At 40.2% G+C, this 16,043-nt stretch overlaps 1 protein-coding gene across 3 annotated transcripts in view; it reads left to right on the top strand.

The window, feature by feature from the left end:
* FAM172A (family with sequence similarity 172 member A) overlaps positions 1 to 16,043 on the top strand; it is a 257,818-nt gene that overhangs the window by 22,980 nt on the left and 218,795 nt on the right. For all 3 annotated transcript variants that reach the window (XM_035889313.1, XM_009649601.2, XM_035889314.1), the window contains one exon: positions 12,944 to 13,009. In XM_035889313.1, the coding sequence (XP_035745206.1) occupies positions 12,944 to 13,009 (66 nt within the window). The remainder of the gene's footprint in view (positions 1 to 12,943; positions 13,010 to 16,043) is intronic.

Below are 16,043 nucleotides of genomic sequence, written 5' to 3'. Positions count from 1 at the left end.
AGCAGAGGGGGAGGAGAACCTCCCTCGCCCTGCTGGCCACGCTGCTCTTGATGCACCCCAGGGTGCCATTGGCCTTGGCAACCAGGGCACTCTGCTGGCTCATGGCCACCTTGTCGTCCCCCAGGACTCCCAGGTCCCTCTTGGCAGAGCTGCTTCCCAGCAGGTCAGCCCCCAGCCTGGACTGGTGCATGGGGTTTGACCTCCCCAGGTGCAGCACTCGACACTTGCCCTTGTTGAACTTCATCAGGTTCCTCTCCGCCCAACTCTCCAGCCTGGCCAGGTCCCGCTGGATGGCAGCGCAGCCTTCCGGCGTATCAGCCACTCCACCCAGTTTGGTGTCATCAGCGAACTTGCTGAGGGTACACTCTGTCCCCTTGGCCAGATCATTGATGAACAAGTTGAACTTTCCAAGCCTGGGTCACAAATGCAGCAGGACCTGCTGTTGTGTGTGATGAAGTGCCCAGGAGCTCAGCCAGGTAAGATCCACCTTGTGAACACTGGCCAAAAGGTAGTCCCAGGTTTACAACTTAGTCTTGGTTTGTAAAAGAGAACAACAGAAAAGGAGGAGCATGGAAAACAGGGTTATCGGTAAACTTGTAGATGGTTATGCAGTGCCTTGTCTTTTGTCAGCCTGCTTGCTGCCAAACTCTTGTGCTGACATGCTGGTCTCCTCCTGCCTTTTCTGTCTGGATTAGGCCTTGAGCAGAGCAAAGGGGGAGCACCCATCGCCTTGTGTGCCCATTGCCCAGATTATTGGCTGACAATAGCAGTGGCGATGAAGATGTTCAGTCAGATCGCAGCACCGTGTGTTGTAAAGAGCTGTAAATACGGGTTTGTATTTGATGGAGGGCAGCTCAGCCTCAGTGCAGATTCACTGCTCTGTTCTCATGGCATAGAGATAGTTGTACCAAATTCTCTTGTCGTAGGACAAGTTACTTTTAGGCAAAAATATCTCTGATTCGTAATCTCACCTTTCCATTTTATTTTCTTGACTTATTTGTCATTTATGTTGACTTTATTTTATATGATGAACTTCAAATGTCTTTCATGTGTCTTTCTATTTTGTAATACCCCTTCACTGAACACAGAACTCTGCAGGCTGGCGGCTGTGGTATAATTATAAATTGCATACAGGCATGCTGCTCACTGTTGTTGAAGTTCATTTTCTTTATCTGTATCTAGGTGATAAAATTGCTTACTTAATGTTTCTATGAAATACTATAAAAATTACAGAAACTGGATGTTAGGAACAAGTTGCCTTTTCAGACAATATTTTGATATCAGTGTTCATTAGGAATTGTCATTACTTCCTACCTGAGGTGGGTGTTGGTCTCTTTTCCCAGGTAACGAGCAATGGGATGATGGCAAATGGCCTCAAGTTGTGCCAGGGCAGGGTGAGGTTGGCCATGGGGAACAATTCCTTCCCCTTGGGGCTGTCAGGCGCTGGAAGGGGCTGCCCAGGGAAGGGGTCGAGTTATCAGCCACTCCTCCCAGTTTGGTGTCATCAGCGAACTTGCTGAGGGTACACTCTGTCCCCTTGGCCAGATCATTGATGAACAAGTTGAACTTTCCAAGCCTGGGTCACAAATGCAGCAGGACCTGCTGTTGTGTGTGATGAAGTGCCCAGGAGCTCAGCCAGGTAAGATCCACCTTGTGAACACTGGCCAAAAGGTAGTCCCAGGTTTACAACTTAGTCTTGGTTTGTAAAAGAGAACAACAGAAAAGGAGGAGCATGGAAAACAGGGTTATCGGTAAACTTGTAGATGGTTATGCAGTGCCTTGTCTTTTGTCAGCCTGCTTGCTGCCAAACTCTTGTGCTGACATGCTGGTCTCCTCCTGCCTTTTCTGTCTGGATTAGGCCTTGAGCAGAGCAAAGGGGGAGCACCCATCGCCTTGTGTGCCCATTGCCCAGATTATTGGCTGACAATAGCAGTGGCGATGAAGATGTTCAGTCAGATCGCAGCACCGTGTGTTGTAAAGAGCCGTAAATACGGGTTTGTATTTGATGGAGGGCAGCTCAGCCTCAGTGCAGATTCACTGCTCTGTTCTCATGGCATAGAGATAGTTGTACCAAATTCTCTTGTCGTAGGACAAGTTACTTTTAGGCAAAAATATCTCTGATTCGTAATCTCACCTTTCCATTTTATTTTCTTGACTTATTTGTCATTTATGTTGACTTTATTTTATATGATGAACTTCAAATGTCTTTCATGTGTCTTTCTATTTTGTAATACCCCTTCACTGAACACAGAACTCTGCAGGCTGGCGGCTGTGGTATAATTATAAATTGCATACAGGCATGCTGCTCACTGTTGTTGAAGTTCATTTTCTTTATCTGTATCTAGGTGATAAAATTGCTTACTTAATGTTTCTATGAAATACTATAAAAATTACAGAAACTGGATGTTAGGAACAAGTTGCCTTTTCAGACAATATTTTGATATCAGTGTTCATTAGGAATTGTCATTACTTCCTACCTGAGGTGGGTGTTGGTCTCTTTTCCCAGGTAACGAGCAATGGGATGATGGCAAATGGCCTCAAGTTGTGCCAGGGCAGGGTGAGGTTGGCCATGGGGAACAATTCCTTCCCCTTGGGGCTGTCAGGCGCTGGAAGGGGCTGCCCAGGGAAGGGGTCGAGTCCCCAGCCCTGGGGGGATTTAACAGCCGGGCAGGGGCGGTGCTGAGGGCCAGGGTTTGGGGGTGGGATGGCAGGGGTAGGGGAACGGTTAGGCTGGGGGAGCTTAAAGGGCTTTGCCAACCCAAACGAGTCTGTGATTCTATATATTTGTTACTAATAACTACTATATTGAACCACTTGTCTGAACAAACATGGCTATTTCACATGCCCCACCCCTCCAAAAGAGCAAAGGATCCCATCATGCAAATTTCTGTTAGTAAATTGACAAACACCAACATGAACATGAACCAATCCTGGCTACATGGTTTATAAGTGGACATCAGAACAGGCTTCTACGCAGTATTTTCTGGCTCTGACTTTCATAGCTTCACAGACTTTTTAGAACTAACTGCTTAATTAGTTGGACATGCTAAGTATTATACTGTTCTAATGCAAAATCTCCATTAGAGCTTGCCATATGTCCCATTTCACAAAAAAAAAAAATATAAAAGGCTTTTCTTCTCACAATATTTGTATTCAGTAGAAGGTCAAAAACACAAACTAATATTTGAAGTTTGCATAAAATCATGAACTGTTGTGATCCTTCTTGATCACTGTTATGTTAAGCAATTTGATATGTTATTGGACCCTATCTTGGTGGTTGGACTGAGAAAGATGCAATTCCTTCCCAAATGAAGTGTATAGGCAAAATTCATTAAAAAACTGTAAACTGCAGTGTACAGAGCTTCACCATTAGCTGTTTTTCCTCTTCTCCCGATACTTGTGCCCACGTAGCTTAAAAATAAGCACTACGCTGATGTCTTTGGACATGTGCATGCTGTGCAATTGGCTACATTAGTTTTTCAGTCATAATTTTTGTAGGAAGAGAGGATCTGCGATGCTTTTTGGACATCATCAACATAAATATTCATGAGCAACCAACAATATCCTTGCATGTTGTCCTCTTCTTATAAGTGAGGTAGTATGGACTATGAAGTTTATTTTATAAACCTCAGTTACCAAGAATATTTCTTCCTTGTAGGTTTGTTTTAAAAATAAAATTGAAAAAACACATAAATTAACCTTTCCAAATTTGAATTAATGAAGACATTTTAAAGAATAATGTATTTAATTTTTAAATTAAATGGTTTGCTGTATTTTGTATAAGAGCAAAAATGTCAGGACTTTACTTCTCACGTGTGAAACAGTCTTCCTTACCTCTTGGTCAGAAGTTCTCCTGTCATTTGCTGTACCTGGAGTTTTTTGTAGTTCGCTCCCTGTTTGAGTTTGCCTGCTAGCAGAACACAAGGCTAGGTTAGATGGGCTCAATCATGTGGAATAGAAAAAGGAAATCTTTTATTGAGAAACAGTGAGGAAAAAGAATAGAAAAAGGTTCATCAATGTCCAAGGTGTTTTCTTAACCTTCAGCTTGATACCCCCAGAAGAGACAGTGCCTTCAGGGCAGGTTTTTCTCTCCTTAAGGGGAAGTTTCTTTCAGAGTGCTAGGTATCATAACTAGAGACCAGAAAAGCAAAAAGCAAGCTATCCATTTCTCTTAGAAGTTAACTGCTGGCTTTTGTCAGTTACTCAGAGCAAGTGAAGGTCCCAAGTTTGCTGCTTAAGTATGCAATTAGTTAATGACCCTTGTGGAATATATTTGGTTTACTTGACCTAGTAGAAAGAGGTGCAGGTATTATTTAATAGTGAAACTATAAACATTTTTGTGATTTGTGTTCATGAGGGTATCAACTACTATTTGTGCCAAGAAAAGAAAAAAAGAAACTCTGCTAACGGTTAGTGCCGTGGCCCTTTTCAGCTAAATTTATGTAAATCCAATTTATTTTGACCCACTACTGTTCTGGAGCACGGTGGTAAAATGGTTACGACATCTTGCTGTGGAAAGAAGGTGTTAATTTGAGTTCTGCTCTGGATTTACATAAAATTAAGCCTTCAGTCCATCTGTGAATATTTATCTGGTCATTTCTGCTGAGGAATCAAAGGTGGCAAAATGAGATGCTTGACACATCACTGACTGTTTTGTCTGTGACTACAAAAGCTGGTATGCTTTAACTATGTTAATCTGATATGTCAGTTGGGTTTGGCATGGATTTTTAACCTTTCAAAACTGCATAGCACCACCTCTCCACCTACACTACATTTTTTTCATTAATACTTGGAATAATCAAAACTGCCACTGCTCTTTAGATCCCTTTTCATAACTCATCTCTAATAGGAAATTCAGAGATAATAATCCTAAATTTTAGTTCTTGAATTGGAATATTAAAACGTGTTTATAAGCCTCATTTATATTTGTTCCTCTGTTATTCTTTTGGGCCTTTTTTATTTTCCTTCTTTGTTTTGCAACCTTTTCATCCTTTTGTTTCTTATCTCAGCTTGGGGACAGAGGTCATGCTTTCTGCTGATGTTTAATTGCTTCTAGCGCAAGGTGCTTGATGGAAGCCTCTGCTTAGTACTAATACATACATGTGTGTATGTATGCGTATGTAAAAAGAGTTGAGAATTTTCATAAGTGGGCTATGTAATTAAGCCATTCCTGAAGCCAAATAATTGTGATTTCTAAAAGCAGAGATGCTTTTCTTAAAAAGGAAAAAAAGAAAAACAAAAAATAAACCAACAGGTGTCAGCAAAGACCATGTAACAAAACATTGGGTCAAATCACATCAACAGTATATGCTGCATTCATGACAAATCCCTGTTGTTTTTCACTTAATTCTCTCAAAAGATCTTGAGATCCTATTTGTGATCAGTCAACTCAGAATCCAGAATATCACACCCATGTGTTCGGATTGAATTGAATTGCTTTCAGTAGAAAATGCAAGAAATCCCTTAGAGGTAATGTCAATTCCATCTTAATGAATTGTTCTCTCACGCTATAATCCAAGTGAGGTCTTTTGTTGATTTTTAAACTGCCATTGATTTTTTTTTCTTTTTTTGTTTTTTTTTTTCTTTTTTTTCTTTTTTTCTTTTTTTTTTTCTTTTTTATTTAACTTGCAGTGAACAGAGCCTTTAGTCAGTCCATTCAGCTTTTAGGATTTTTTTGTTCTGGCATGGTGATGGTGGATTTTTTTTTTTTTTTGTTTGTCCCAGTTCTTAGGTAAGTCTGTGCCCAAGAGCAGTATGTCAAAAAGTTCCTTTAGGTCAGTCCCACCACTTGAGATTTGCCGCAGGGCAGTCAGTTGGAATTCATTTTGCATTTGTTTCACTGAATGTTATTGCTCTTGCACTGCAAAGAGGAAAATGTTGTGGGTAGGCTGCTATATGTTATAAGGATTGTTTCCTTCCCATGCTTATTTTCCCTTTTTGCATTAAAAGTGCTTATTACCAATGAGGAGACAAATCTTATAAACCAAGAAAATCCATTACTCGTAATGGCATTGCTTCTAGTGGTTTGTGCTTGTTTATTTTTAAGATTAGTGATAAAACCTCCAACCTGTGTACACTGCCTTGAAGTTCTTAGGAAATACTAGGAGTGCTGAGGGGCCTAATCTCTGAGACTGAATTTAAATTATTTGAAACTAGTTTCCTTTCTATGCCTGTGAAAGATCCGTTTTTTGAGAAAGTTAGATTCAAGAGGTTGTAGCGTGTCCTGACGGGTCTGAATTGATAGCTGAAAGCATTGTAGAGGTCTGGGGAGCTGACGGTGAATCTCTTGCTGTACTGTGCGAAGTCAAGTTGAAGATACTACTTTAGGAAAAAAGAATACAAAGGCAAATGAGGTTGATTTTGGTCTATATGTGGAATTCTCAGACAAACTGGTAATGTTCAACTGTTACAAATTTGAAGTGCGGTTCTGTCACAAGGTGAGAAATTACAAGCGAACCTAAGGTTGAATTGTTTCTGCATTCTCTAAAGAAAAATTAAAAACCCTGCATTTTTCTTTACTTCAACTCAAAGCGTAGCAAATTATGTCTGAGTTATCATAGAAGGTAGAGATGGTCAGATTTAAGTGGTTTCTGAGCAAGTCTTTCTCACTAATATTTTTAATTGTAATTTTTTCCCTTTTATCTTTTTTTTCTTTAATATATGGTTATGTAGGAGATTAAACTGAGGTTGAAGTATAGTCAACTCGTAAGGTTAATAGAGGAATAATAAAATACTAATTACTCTAATAATGCACTAACCCTTCTTATGATATGACTTACGAAAAACTAGGAAGTCAAGCAAGAAGGAAAGTGCCATGGCACCTATGCTTTATTAGCTACAGTCTCCTTAATCTTAAATGTAATATCTCCATTATTCTAAAAAATCTGGCCACTAACAAAAACCTACAAGCAAAACTATTGCCAGTAGATTCTCCTACTCTCTGCACTTTCGTGTCCTTTGAGAACTGTCTTTAAAAATTAATGGAAACAAGTGATCTGATAAGGTGTTTAAGGAGTGTTGTTTCACAAGTTGACATCTTCAGAGGCAGGAGTAAGTGTGTCATTGCCAACACATCTCAGTCTTGATGGGAAGTAGCCTCTGTTAACTTTGAGAGAGTAGTTCTGTCTCCGTTTGCGTTCAGTCCTTGGAGTAGTGAAAAGTGGTAACAAGAGTAGTAATGGTGGTGATGGGGTTCTGTTTGTGTTTTGAATAGCTGTGAATGAGAAACATGATGTGGGAAATCTCAGATCCATCCAGCTGGATCTGGTCCACCAGAAGAATATATTTAACTGGTAATTTGCTCCGTTTCCTTTTTTCCCAGAAATCTGCTAGAAGTGTGTAGGAGCAGGCAATGGTGTGGACAACTTGGGTTAACAGCTTGCACTCCCTTATCCTTTCTCAAGGTCTTGTTATCTGTCCTCTGTCGTGTGAGTGGTTGTAATGTCAACTGCCTGCATGCGCTTTATCCTTTGTCATGTCACATGTGCGTTATTCTATATCATGTGTTAACCATACACCAACCGTTTGACAGGGTTGTTGGTGTTTTGGTCATGAGGGATGCACATATGGGAGAAGAGGGGGACATGTGGCATTTGATTGTCTTCAAAGAGACTTTGTGGTTTGCGCTAACCGAAGGGTTCCTCACATCTGTCGTGAATCCTTGAACATGCGTTGCGTGGTAATGATTCCCAGGGACTACTGATAGGTGCCGGTTCAGAAGCGAAAGGCCAGAAAGCAGACAGGACTGTGCTGTTTCTTTGATGTGTTTTTAGCAGAGAATTCACTCTTGAGAAAACATTTTGCAGATTTGAGTAGTTTACTTGGTCTTTTCTTTTTATTCCCCTCTGCAGTGGGTTTGCTGTTCTGTTCGTATACGTAGTGTGGTGTTGGTAGAGTTACCCGTGGTTGGTTTTGAAAGTGGGAGCATGCTCAGGGGGAAAAAAGAGAATTCAGAGGGCTTGGGTTGTAAAGCACAGCAGGGAGGGGGCTTGACGAGCAAGGCTCAGTGCACTTCACTGCGTCCCAGCGTGGTTTTTGATGTGGTATGTACTGAAGCAGCTCCTCCGGATTAGGTTGTAGGTGTTATGAAACAAGTTGTTGAGTTGTGATCTGTTGTCTGTGTACCTGGCTGTCCCTGCTATGAAAAAGTTCACCAGTAGGTCAGCTGCAGTTCTGCTCTTCCTCATGTGTGCCAGGCTGGTTCTTGGCGTTTTCAGTATGTGTCATAAGGCTTCTTTCAGTTTCTTACAGACTTGAAACGGGGGTATATTATTTTAAATAGAGTTATTTTGGAGTTGCCGTCTTGCTTTGTGGGTGTGCTTTTGGTTGTCCTCTTTCCCAGAATTTTTCTGTTTAAAGACCTCTGATACTCAGTGCACTGAAGAGCCTCTCTGTCTTAACTTATAATCACGTTTAGGCTTCCGTACCTTCAGCATCTTTGTAACTCTAAACGTGTTGGTCTCAGTGGCTCTTAGTTTTTGATTTCCCTTTTCACATGGTTGTATGCAGGTACTGATCTTTTGATCACGTAGCTCTAGGATGGTGTACTGCAAAGTTTTTACAAATTATGCTGCTAACAGAATTTTTCAATGCTTTTTGGTAATTGAAAACAGTCCTGAAGAAAGTCCTCTATATGAACACTATAATCTTAAAAGAACACAAGTCACATGAAGCCAGGACCTTACCAATTGATGCGTGCTAGTGTTTTGTGTACCAGAACTATGTTTCCACCTTGGGTTTCAGTTTTGCTCTGCAGACTGCACGCAGCATTACGGTCTTGGCCACCACTGTGCAGAATATTTAGCGATGCAAGGGTAAAATCTCAGCTCTGTCATAAGATAACATGTTTCTTTCTTCTTTATGTGGTATTCTCTTGTCTCTATCCTTTTTGTTGTCTATCCAAGTCATCAAATTTAATTTCTCTGTAATTAAAATAGGTTATGTGCCGGATCCATAGGAGGGATCACTATTCATGATATAGGCCTATCTTCCAATTATCCAGAAGACTATTGAACATTACAGGTGTCATATCTGGGGCCACTAACACTTTGAAAAGATACTTCCGGAGGTATTCACACTGTTATATCCAACATAAGTCAGAAGACTGACTGGTTTAAGCTCCTCAGAAGGGCAGTTGTGAGCACTGAAGTTTGGTTCCCATCCTGAACCATATGTATCACTGCTCTCAACCTTGTCCACAGTAGATGAAGGAGAATGGTAGTAAGGAAGTGGTAGCAGAGATTAGGTACTCGTGGTTTTGATATGCTCAGGATAATCCACTATTTTTACTGTTCAGAACACATTCTACTCGGCCTTGATCCCTGCTTTCATCAGCCTGCCTTCATTCTGCGGATTTTTCTAGTCCAACAAAAGTAAGAAAAGCTGTGACTTCGTTTAGGGCGGAAGATCCTCAGGCTTACAGAAACCAGGACACTGGCTCCTCAGCTCGCTGACAGCAAATAGGCTGTTTTGTTTCCTTCCAAAGAGGACCACTTTGTGCTGGGAAGAAAGTTTCCTCTATCCCACAGTTTGAATACAAACTTTTTTGGGGGTGGAAGTGTTAGGTTAAGCATCTTTTTGTGTTTGGAAAGGATCTCTCCATTGCTGTCAGAGTAAGTGATGAGAGATGTGGAATTTTGGGGGGTTTATGTTTGGGTTTTGTTTCCCCCAGTTCTTAAAGCAGGCAATAAGAACACCTTGATAGCGCTTAGTTCAGATACTTACCCTATTTGGGATGTGTTTTCCTGACAGACTGCACTTGGAAGTGAATGAAGAGCAGATATATACCGTAAACTGGGGCTGAAGTTCCCAGTGTCTCATACAAGAAGTACAGAACTACCATTTTTTCCTTCATTCATCAGGCAATTAATTTCACACACTTTGGGCAAGGCTTACTCTTGGTTCTTTTTCCTTTCCCATTTCAGACATGAGTTGTTAACACCAGACTGGATTGAACGGCCTTTGTCACTAAATACCTGTGGTTATGAGCAACCATATGACTGATGACTAGTCCAGGGGAGCTCATAGAGCAGTAACCATGCCCACTGTCTCACGCAAGAAGTCGCAAGACACTTTTCAACATCCTACAACAGTTCTCAGATCTTGAAGATAAAATAACCAGCATATGCAAGCTAATACTTCTACCTGAAGAAGTTGTGGCTATTTAAATTGTATAGATTTGTAATAGTAAGTCCAACTAGTGCTATGTAAGTAGTGTAGCACAGTTCTCTTTCTAATGCCTATAGAAAAGGTATTTTTTAAAGTTAATTTTTCAAAATTCCAGATCAGCCATGGAATCACAAGAATTAGTTAAAAGCTTGAAAATTCCAAAAGTAATGTTGGATTTGTAGCATTTCCAGTACTTGCAGTCATATTCCTAGGCAGGACAGGATTTTGCCAGATTTTCCAGGCACATCCATCCTAAGTGCAGGAAATCTGGCTATTATGGTGATACTTTCAAATCCAGGAAATTTTGGGCTTTGATGCTACTTCAAGAAATCTTGTGTATCGCCTTCCATCCTTTAAAGCGGACAGCGTACCAGCCATTGCTAGGATATCCCTGAACTTGTTGATCTTCTGCTGCCAGAAAAACCCTCTTGTGGTCTTACATATACTGGGGCAGATTACGGTACTTATTCCTCAGGTCTCTCTGGGCCGTGGAGACCATCCGGCTGCTGAGCTGCCTAAGGGTCATAATAGCACACTTTGCATCCAAGACTCCAACCTACTATATCTTTCTTCATGTTTACTCTCACTAAAAACATTCGTTAGGTTAGGTCTTTGCTGTACCTGAGTGCTCTACCAATTTAACAGTCCCATTTTTAAGCTGATATTACTCTTTATTATATTAGAGTAGTGCATAAAGAGCTAGTTAGGATCAGACCCCCATTGAGCCAGGCTGTGGAAAAAATGAGTAAAGGTTTACTTCTGCCCTGAAGACATCACAGTCTAAATAGATGAGAGAGAGTAGAAGAAATAGGTACAAACACATAGCTGCAAAAAAGGGTAGATTTTTGCAAGTGGCGTCTAAAATACATTTTCTTCATAGCGATTTTTTTCTCTTCCGAGTGTTCTTTTAGTGTTTTTGACAGTTAGTAGATGCCTGAATTTAGAGTGAAAAATAAAATTTCTATGTTTGAGGCCATATTATCATTATACTCATTTTAATGTCTGTACAACATCAGCATCTGAGGCTGCAGGAACTTAACTGTTTTACTTGTTGGCATTACACTGAAGTTGATTTCGGTGAACCATAAGAAGTTTGGCCCTGAAGGTAAAATTACACTGTATGCATGTTCCTAACATACTGCTTTGGGGATAAACATGTCTTAAATCAACTCATCGCTCACAGCTAAATTCCTTCTCCAAATGCAGTTTCCCTATAGATAGTAATGTTCAGTAAGACTGATTTTCTTTAAAACCATAAAGTTTTTTGAACATAATTCTATCAATAAACATATTCGAGCAGGGTAGCAAAGAATTCACATAATCCTAATAAAGATTTTGGGGTTTTGTGAAAGGAAGGGAGGGGCACGCGCCAACATTTTTAATTAGCTTTCATCAGTACTTCTAATTTGTTCAAATGTGTTCCAAACGTTTGCATATTGTGTTTGCTCACATGTACATAATGAAAACTTTTGGAGTTCATTGAAACTTTATTTGGTAATTGTGCATTTGGAAAATTAAAATTGAAGTTTATGATACCCTGGCTCCTACTTGCTCAGTTCATAGTGTGTTGTTAAGATGCCAGCACTTGAGAGCTTTGTTACAGCGACCTTTCTGTTGTGGCTTAATATTCTGTGGGTTCAGATGGCTGTAATTGTGGCCTTGAGGGGTTGGACTAAAGAATACCAGCTGGGTTTGTACCCAGATATTCTTGGATTAATATTTTGGGACTTAGATCTTGTCCTGTCTGGAATTTAAACATAGCTCTCCAAGCTTTAAAGGGAAGGCAAGCACCATTTGAGGCTCCTAATGAGCACTTTTTTCCTCTTTAATTTGCCTTTTTTTTTTTTTGCCTCTTTTTTTTTTTTTTTAAACTCCTGTAGCCAGTGAAATCCAGGCAGTTACTTCCCAACCATTTTTATAGCCCCATATGGACAAAGTGCTTTAGTTTGTTCCTCAGCTTAATTCCCAAATTAATAATAGTTAGAAAGTTCTTATATCTGCATCTCCATTTTTCTTAGAATATATAAGGGTGAAAAAAAACTTCCCTAGATATTAGGGAAGCCTTTGAAGTGTGAACAACTTCGTTACATTTGAGACGACAAGTCTTTCATTGCGACTAGGTTGATTTTTTTTTTGGGGGCTGCTCTTTGAAATAATTCCTTTTGTTTCAGGTCTAAAATTTCAATTTTATTTCTACGTGGAGACAAGAGACTTAAACTCCCCCATAGTGGGGAATCAGTCAGGGTTTTTCTTCTATTTAGAAACCTTTGACCCATCCCTCCCCTGTTCAGTGAATAGAAATGGCAAGGCAACTTGTGCTGAGGGTGACTAAAGATCTGCTCTCCATGTAGCTCATGAAGTAAACCTGCAGGGGAGAGGGTTTCAGGAGTCCTGCTTATGGAAAAAATGCTTTTAAAGTATTTCTTTGCCAAAGAGAGCCTTTCTTGTACCCCTGAGTATATATTAATTGGTTATAATCCTTGGTTTTGAGGCACATAATTATTCACACAGCAGCACGTGATGGATTCACAGGTACAGTTACAATTTCTTTGTACTGGCAAGCAGCCTTTTCTGAGGGACAGAGAGGACCTTTTCGTGTAAAGCTCCAATTTCTATAATTAGTGGCATAGTAGAGAATTCAGATAAGTGGCAAAACATATACAAGTGCTTAGAAGTTCAACCAACTATCCTTTAAGTTGCCTGCCTGGATATGTCATTACTGTAAATGGTTTAAAGTCTGTTTGCATTTCTTTTTATCTTTTTTTTTTCCTTCCAGATCATTACTAAATATGTTTATGAACTACTGCAGAAGGAATGCCACTTGAAGAAAGTAACTCTCCCAGTAAGTATAATATTTTATTTTTTTTTTCGAAGATGTTGTTTGTTTGGGTCTGTAAAAAGCAGAGCCTGCAATCCAGTATTCAGATGAAGACAAGGTGTGTGCCGGGGCCTTGTCTCAGGACACCACAGCGTGGGCGTGCATCTGGAAACGTGGTTCCGCTGCACTTCTCATGCGCTTGGTTTCCCCAGCTGAGCTTTCCTTGCCTTACCAGGTACCAGAATTGTCAAAGTGTGGTAGTTTTGGTAGAGGAACCCTAAGCTTTTTGAAAAGAATCTGTGAATGTTTTGAGACCTCTACAGCTGGATGTAGAGAGCAAAAGTGCCTTTACAGGCAGAGGAATTAACTCATACTGAGTTTCAGTAAACTACAGCAAGTCTTCTTATAAAACACACTTTTTCAGTACCTTGTAACATGTATGTAATATAAGATGCTGCTGTTGTTTAATGAAAATACTTGATCAATCCTTGGAAGTGATGAAGCATTCCCCGAAGAACACGCATGAGATTTTTTGTAAATACCTGTGATACCATGATGTTGTTCAGGTATTTTTATATTCTGTAGTGGGGAATGTAGGAGAGACTGTAGTGTGACAGCACTGTGTAGGTTTTCCGTCACTATCATAAAGGATTTTTAGGGTCTTTGAGAAGCTGTTGCATTACTGTTGTTCTCAGCCAGTCCTTCAAATTCAGTCGAGGAAGACCCATTTGGGCTAAGGTAGGAAAATTTCCTTTATTTTAACAGCTCTGTAATGTTTTGCAGTTCCTATTTCCAGTCCCTAAGTGGTGTTGTTTGGGAATGTTTTGATAACCTGCCCAAACTACTCAAGGTTTTCCAGCCAGGCTTTGCCAGTGTCTCCTGGTCAGGGCAGAAGGAGCTGTGCCAAGAGCTCCATGGGGCGGTTGGGGAGAGCGCGGCAGCTCTCTGCACTCCCAGTCTGCAAACCCACACAGGCTGCGCCGATGCCCCGAGACCCGAGAGCTCTTGGGAAAGCATTCCCCCGCTTCAGGTTTCCCTGTGTAGACACCAAAGAGGATTGGGTTCATGGTGACAGTCTGCCTGGTGCTGTGCTGGTCATGGTCTCTGTAACTTCTTTGCGCTGCTCGTTTTCATCATTGGGGAAGTTTGGGTCTAAGGAGTACTTCCATGTTCCCAGACAGGTAACGTGTTAAAAGACTTTCTCAAGCCACGTCACCCTCTCTCTGTCAAACTAGGAAGCTGTCCTTTGTAAACTTTCAAGTGCCTGCATTTTGAGGCTATACAACTTACTTTCAATGTGCCTTGTAAAAGGCAATATGCGTGTAAGTAGTGCAATGCTAAGGCTGATCTCTTAGCTGCAAAAAATGAAGATGCACTAACTTGGAATCAGTATTACAGCACCTCCGTCACCTTTGTCACACACATGGGGACTCTTCTGCAGAGCTTTGAGATGTGGGTGTCTGGCTTGGGAGAAGAATGGCCCTGTCTAACTGCCACTGTTGCATTAATCTGTGTTTACTCTTACTTTATAAATTATGTAGTAAGCACTGAGGTACTGATGTAGTTTGTCAGTAGTACATTCAAGCTATCCTCAAATGTATTACTTCCAGCTTCTGCAAAGTGTCATAATTTAATTGCATTTTGGAGCAAAGTAAGAACTCACAAAATATATGCAGCTGTTTAATTGTGAGCAGCATGGAAAATTTGGCACAAGGTATGAGCACCATTCTTCTAGTAACGACTATTATGTGTAGGAAGCCATCACTACAGTCAAAAATAGGTTATGAAGAGGCATACAAAAATGAGAAAAATGAGACAATGTATGTAGAAGGTGAAAAATTAAATCTGTCTAAAGGCTATGTTTAAATCACCGCTGACAGACTCCCAAGTAACACCACAAAGAAACCTAGTTTAAACTACTAAAGGAAGCTAATAGAAGTAATAAGACAGGTTGCAGCAAGAGTAAGTCCTGTGCAAGTGGGGAAATTAGGAGAGAGTACAAATGCTGGCAAGTTACATATAACATCACAGTAAGATCACCCAAAACTGTGTTTGAGGAGCTTGTTACTGTAAAGGCTAATAATAAAAGAGAGCTGATGAGGCTGATAGATGAGCTGCATACAAAAGGAATGCTCAGCTCAAATGAGAAAAACTAACATGGTTATTTCCAATATTATGTGTCCAGTTTCCACACTTGAATACTATTACATTTTTTTAAACAGGATATAATTCTGAGGAACGGTCTGAAATCTGACATTCCAGTAGAGGAGATCTTAGAACAAATTGGTGTGTCATACAATAATGAAATTCCAGGATGAGATGGTTTTTAAGCCCAGGGTACTGTAAGAAGTCAAATACGAAGCTGCGGAACAACCAACTAGTATGTAACTTACTGCTGAAATCAGCTATTTTCATCAGAGGAATGGAAAAAGAGTAAATGTGATAGTCTTTGAAAGGCCTCCAGGAGTGATTCATAGCGATTCCTGTGTACCAAGAGGAAATAATATAGGAGGAAAAGTCAGTACAGGTTTCTTTTTAAAAAACCTACTAGAATTCACTGAAGGAGTTGGAGATCACACGAAAAAGAAAGATCTCAGTAAAAGAGTACATGGATTTTCAATGAGCTGTCAACATGCTTACTGAATGCTTTCTAAAACAGACACTGTCATGGCATAGGGGGAGGGGGTCCCCTTATGGGTTAATAATTGTTTAAAAGGAAAAAAATGGTGTTCATATTTTACAGATTAAATAAGTTGTTACTGGTGCAGTGTTATTAAGGCCTGCACTGACATAGTTGTGACTAAAAGGAAGAAAGGAATTAATGGAAGCTAACAAACTTTGCTGTTTTTTTCTAACATTATTTAGAATACTTAAATCTAAAGCTGATTGTGATGAGTTGGGGAATTATTTCATGATGCTGAATGATTGGATGATAAAATGACATGAGATTCAATTCTGGTAAATGTGAAATTATGGGGAAAATAACTCACTCTGTAAACACAATGGTGGCCTCTAAATGAGCTATTACAACTCAGGAAAGAGCTTGGAGTGATTGTGA

This window comes from Egretta garzetta, unplaced genomic scaffold, assembly GCF_000687185.1.
Source record: "Egretta garzetta isolate BGI_Z169 unplaced genomic scaffold, ASM68718v1 scaffold12, whole genome shotgun sequence".
NCBI lineage: Eukaryota > Metazoa > Chordata > Aves > Pelecaniformes > Ardeidae > Egretta > Egretta garzetta.
The sequence above is the reverse complement of the archived record's forward strand: the minus strand, read 5'-3'. Positions and strand labels throughout refer to the sequence as shown.